The following is a 5,696-nucleotide window of genomic DNA, read 5'->3' as shown; positions in this document are numbered from 1 at the left end:
TTAATGCAATGTACACTATAGGTACAAGAAGAGAGGTCATTGTTCTATAGTACATGCCTGTGCAATATATACATGAAATGAAGAGAAAAAATGGGAAGTAATACTAGAGCCTATATTACTAGCCAAGGCCTACTTAGTTTCCTATGGGAGCGATGAAATGACAGAAGTATACCTTAAAATAACAATGCAACTGTAGGGAATCTGCCAAACCAGGTCAGGAAATGACATCGGTTCGTGTGCGTTTATTACAGAATGCAGAGTGTTGATTAGACTGCAAGGATGTAGGTCTGAATATAGTCTAGAACTATACCAGCTCATTATATAGGTTATACGAAGAAGCCCACACCTGAGATGAGCAGCTATATGCCACATCTACCAAATACAATCTTCCAAAATCAATTCAAAAGGACAGTATTTTCCCTGATAAGCTGGTATCACACTTCAGAGAAAGGGATCACCTTGACCGAACACAATTGAAGGAGAATTTGGTATCAATAGGCCTACTGTTTTGTTCATTTATGGCATACGTATAACAATGTCATAATTCGCGTTCACCTTCAAACTCAGCGGAATGCCTATATACTAGCCGCCGATGGATGTTACACCACACTGGCATGATTTGTCAGAAGGCCTTAGTCTAGTATCATTCATTTTATCATCATAGTTACCTTATAATAATGTTACATCTGGATTCAAACGTTAACAGAAAATTATTAGTAAGAGAGTCATATGGACGGCCATTGACAACATGAATATTCACTGATTGAACTCCACTTTTTCGACGACACATATAGCTATATATGACGTTATACTTCTGTTAATACATTTCAGTCGTTCGGATTTTATTTGTCCCTTTCGTGGAGCTTATTTTTGATATTGCTTTGATCTATCATCGACCGTTTGCTGACGATGGCAAACACCAAAAATATCTTAATTGCTTGTGTCTTGGTTATGTTCTTAACAGTTTCGATAACTTGCTTCGGTTTATTAACGATGGACGGTAAATTATTGTATGACTCAACAATCCCTCTTCAAAGAGATGTTATGTCAAGGGGTTTACAAACGCATGTCGAAGGTGCTGATGTGCAATACCGAGTAGCCGTAGTCGCCACTTCGGTCTTTTGGGCAAATAAATTAATACTTCCAAGAATCGTTACTTGCGAACTACGGATTGAAAATTCATCGGTCCGAATTGAAAAAGCTACCTATGAATCTGGTTATACTCAACTACGAGCAGATGTATTGATTTTCTCGGGGATAATTGGTGACATTGACATTTGGCAGGAACTTGCGAAGAGAAGGCAACGTAATCAACTGTGGGTATTTGCAACCGAGGAGAGTGCGTTTACTTCCAGGAAGTTTATTCCACCCATAGAAATGAGTGATATTCATTTTAACATCAGTTCTACGTATCATCCCAAATCTGATATTTATATCCCATATGGAGCTTTCTCTCCCTTCACCGGTGAGGAAAAAACAGCTTTAAAGTTCGAGTCAAATTTCTATCAGAAAGAACATTTGATGGCGTGGGTCTCAAGTCATTGTAGTACCCCAATGTGGAGGAGATCGGATGCCGTACATGATCTTGGAAACTACATACCAATCGACATGTACGGGGGTTGTGGTGAAATATCCTGTCCTAAGCAATCTTGGGTGAACTGCACAAGGGTTTTCAGAAAGTACAAATTTATTGCTGCATTCGAAAATAGTTGTTGTGGGGGTTATATTACAGAAAAATTTTGGAATGTTGTCTCTCTCTTTAAAGCTATTCCTGTTGTAATAGGTGCCCCAAAAGTGGATTACGAACGACAGGCTCCGTCTAATTCGTTCATTCACGCTGACGATTTTGATTCGTTGAAGGATTTGGCAGACTATATCCTAAGGGTATCAAAGGATAAAGATCTCTATGATTCATATTTTCAATGGAAAAACAATGGCACAGTGAAATGTAACCCTATTAGAGATATAACATCACTTACAGATTTCGGTGTTTGTAGATTAATCGACTTCCTGGAAGCAAAAAAACAAGATTTATCAAAGCGAGTCTTCGACCCATATGGGCCAAATTGGCTAGGGGGTTGTAACGAATGTGGACATCACAAATGGGTCAAAGATTATTCAAACTTTTTGAAATGAAATGTTGGGAGGAGGGTGACAATTTTTATTTTACATATTTTAATGCAGTGATATGAATCATTCAAAATGTTCTGTGAAACAGACAACAGAGCGAGGGATCTTCATTAATTTCCTACGAGGACCATAAAAAAACTCATTCGTTGGAACAAAGGGGTCGGTAAGAATAAAACATCACTATAAAACTAACTACACCTAGATTGCGCAATCGTATAGGGTGGAAGTTAAGCCTGTTATTGCAAGATTGTCGGGGCGATGCTCCTTTCGCAGTTTCGCGGGTATAAAATTGAATCTTGCTCGCGCCGGAATGGACCCGCAGGGCGCCCATAGAGGACCACTGATATTAAAGTCACTGAATTGTACTTTGTGCACGATGTGTTAACTATTTGTTTCAATAGGCTAAAGTTCAGCCAGTTACAGGTGACTGGTTTCATCTGTACATGTATATAAACCTTATCCAGCAGACACCTCAGAGATCCATACGTAAATCTTTCCGAAGTTCAGAAACACAGAATTCAACTGTATATCGGGATTATTTCATTTACCGTGCTGCAATATTCATACAGTCTGATCATTTAGAACCTTTAATATAACTTCAGTTCATTGCTTATTCATTTTATGTGTTATTTTAACCTTGTTAGAATCGTACGCACTAACTATACATATATTTCTAAGCTGTTTTATCATGCATACATGTTGTTTTCATTTTAATATTCGATGTCTTTACACTATATACTTTGTTATATAGATATAGTTGCTATGGTTTTAATCACTGAAACCTATACGCTGGCCTAACGGAAGCACATTGCTTTCCCTGTAAGACAATTAATAACTCGCTTATGCCAGAATGACGTCACAAATTTACAGAAGTGTATAACCTTGTGCAGGTGCATACCAGCTTTACTCATGTATTACAAAAGTAATAAAGTAAAGTTCTTCACAGACTTGTTTGTGAAAGATTAATCGTAACCATACGAAAGCGTTTTAAAAGATAACAGTAGGTAGAATATATTATAATAGGTCAACAAGCAAAAGAAAGAATTGAGTGCAATTTATGTAGCCTATAGTCTGTATAGCCATTCCAATTTCCATCTGACTGTTCCTATAGAGTGTACTTTCGAGGGAAGGGGTGGGTGGGTGGTTGTGTCACCCTAGTGAATATCAAAAGTCGATCCCAAGTCGGTCCCAAAGTTGTCTCCAATATCAATGAAAGTAACAATTATAAAGCAAACATGAAGAAACAGAATCGAATCATTTCCTCTGGGGTTTTTTTGTTTTTGTTTTTTTGTGTGTGTTTTCTTACGTTTTCTTTTAATGTTACAATGGTAATGACGTCGGCTCCTCGTTGCATACTTAAATGTTAAGGTCAATCCATTGTGTATATATACCCCTGGGTGACATCTAAAAATTGATATCTCATTTGCCATATTTGAAATGCATTGTAAACACATCATTTGAAGGCTTTCTAGTCACTTCGCCCAACAACCATTTCGCCCAACTGCCATTTCGCCCAACCAGCCTGGTCATTTCGCCCAACCAACCTGGTCATTTCGCCCAACCAGCATGGTCATTTCGCCCAACCATCATAGTCATTTCGCCCAACCAGCATGGTCATTTCGCCCAACCAGCATGGTCATTTCGCCCAACCTTATTTTTACTAATATTCAGTCAGAATAATATTACTTTTTCTATTCCACTAGTTCAATTTGATTTATTTTGGGTTAGGTTACTTCGTAATAGGTAAATAAAGTGAAGTCCGCTCGATATCGATCGAAATCTGAGCAGTTATTTCGGGTATAATGGGAGGATTACACTACTTTAGGCGTTTACGCATACAATGGAAGTTATATTATTATACAAACAAAGGGGAATCGGTGTTTAGTTTAGTTTAGTAGAAAAAAAGGATCAGGAGGGACACTTAAGTCCCCATCAAGGACCCTATAGAGAGAGAGAAAAAAAAACTAAAGACACTAACACTCAGACCCGATTACAATGCTTAAAGTGCTTGTCCAAAGCATTCTTAAACCCATTGACACTACTTGCAAGTACAACTTTCTCAGACAAACCATTCCACTCATTCACAACCCTGTTAGAAAAAAGTTATGCCGAATATTAATCCTACTATGTGACTTTTGGAGTTTAAGACAATGACCTCTGGTACAAATACTTTTAGAAAACATGAAAATAATATAACCGTTTCTATTTCACTAGTTCAATTTGATTTATTTTGGGTTACATTATTGGAAGTTATATTATTATTATATGGAAGTTATATTATTATACAAACAAAGGGGAATCGATGTGAAATAATATAACCGTTTTTATTTCACTAGTGTAATTTGATTTATTTTGGGTTATATTATTGGTAGGTTAATAAAGTGATGTCCGTTCGATGTCGATCGTAGTCTGACAAAAGTTACGCAATGAGCCCTTTGCATGTTTGAGGAACTGTATAGTTGTCTTTTTTTCTAGAGCATTGAGTGGCCCTTAGAAGAGCCGTTTGCATATTTGAGGAACTATATGTAATCAATTATGGAATCAATTAAACCACGACTTCAAGTTTCTTTAATACTCGGTTCGTATCCCGTAACGTTAACAATTCCCGAACGTTTACTATCAAACCTAACCCCTAAAACACTGATCCATCCTCAAGATTCCTTAATATTCGGTTCGTATCCTGTAACGTTAAAAATTCCCGAACCTCTCCTTACTAAAGTTATACAAAGTAAAGGACTTCAAGTTTCCTTAATATTCCTGAATATTCGAACGTTTACTATCAAACCTAACCACTAACACACTGATCCATCCTCAAGTTTCCTTAATATTCGGTTCGTATCCCCGAATTCCCGAACATTTCCTTTTGAAGTATCATATTTAATCAAGGTTGGGCGAAATGACCAGGCTGGTTGGGCGAAATGACCAGGCTGGTTGGGCGAAATGACCAGGCTGGTTGGGCGAAATGACCAGGCTGGTTGGGCGAAATGACCAGGCTGGTTGGGCGAAATGACCAGGCTGGTTGGGCGAAATGACCAGGCTGGTTGGGCGAAATGACCAGGCTGGTTGGGCGAAATGACCAGGCTGGTTGGGCGATATGGCAGTTGGGCGAAATGGTTGTTGGGCGAAGTGTCCTGCTTCCATTTGAAGTCATACAAGCTGCATGCATTGTTAGTATTATCTTGCAATGATCTGTGCGTATGCATATGTGTCCAGCAATGTCCAGACCGATATTATGGACGAAAATGCCAACACACTAACACAAAAACTGCTAGACCGAGAGTGCCAAAATAATTTCCTGGGGGGCTCAGTCATATAAATTATTCCAAGCCACTGGAAATTTACTAACATATGTTGACTATATAGTCAATTGAATATCTCATATATGGAGGAACCATATCTTAAGTGTATGCTATAACATATTATGTATAGGGCGAATATATCGATGACCTTTTAAGGCCCCGTCTGGCTAATATTTTTATAATTGGTATATTACTTCCGTGTGAGATAACCACTCATCCCGAGTGTGCTTTTGTTTCTGAATAACCGTCAGAACGCGTATCAAATGT

At 38.1% G+C, this 5,696-nt stretch overlaps 1 protein-coding gene across 1 annotated transcript; it reads left to right on the top strand.

Annotated features, from left to right (window-relative positions):
- Nucleotides 1-993: 993 nt before the first annotated feature.
- On the top strand, nt 994-2,136 carry LOC139973877 (glycoprotein 3-alpha-L-fucosyltransferase A-like). Its single transcript, XM_071980760.1, has one exon. It carries the CDS (start codon nt 994-996, stop codon nt 2,134-2,136), a length of 1,143 nt encoding a protein of 380 aa, XP_071836861.1.
- The last annotated feature ends 3,560 nt before the right edge of the window (nt 2,137-5,696 follow it).

Source organism: Apostichopus japonicus, chromosome 9 (assembly GCF_037975245.1).
Source record: "Apostichopus japonicus isolate 1M-3 chromosome 9, ASM3797524v1, whole genome shotgun sequence".
NCBI lineage: Eukaryota > Metazoa > Echinodermata > Holothuroidea > Aspidochirotida > Stichopodidae > Apostichopus > Apostichopus japonicus.
This window is presented reverse-complemented; position numbering and strand designations above follow the sequence as displayed.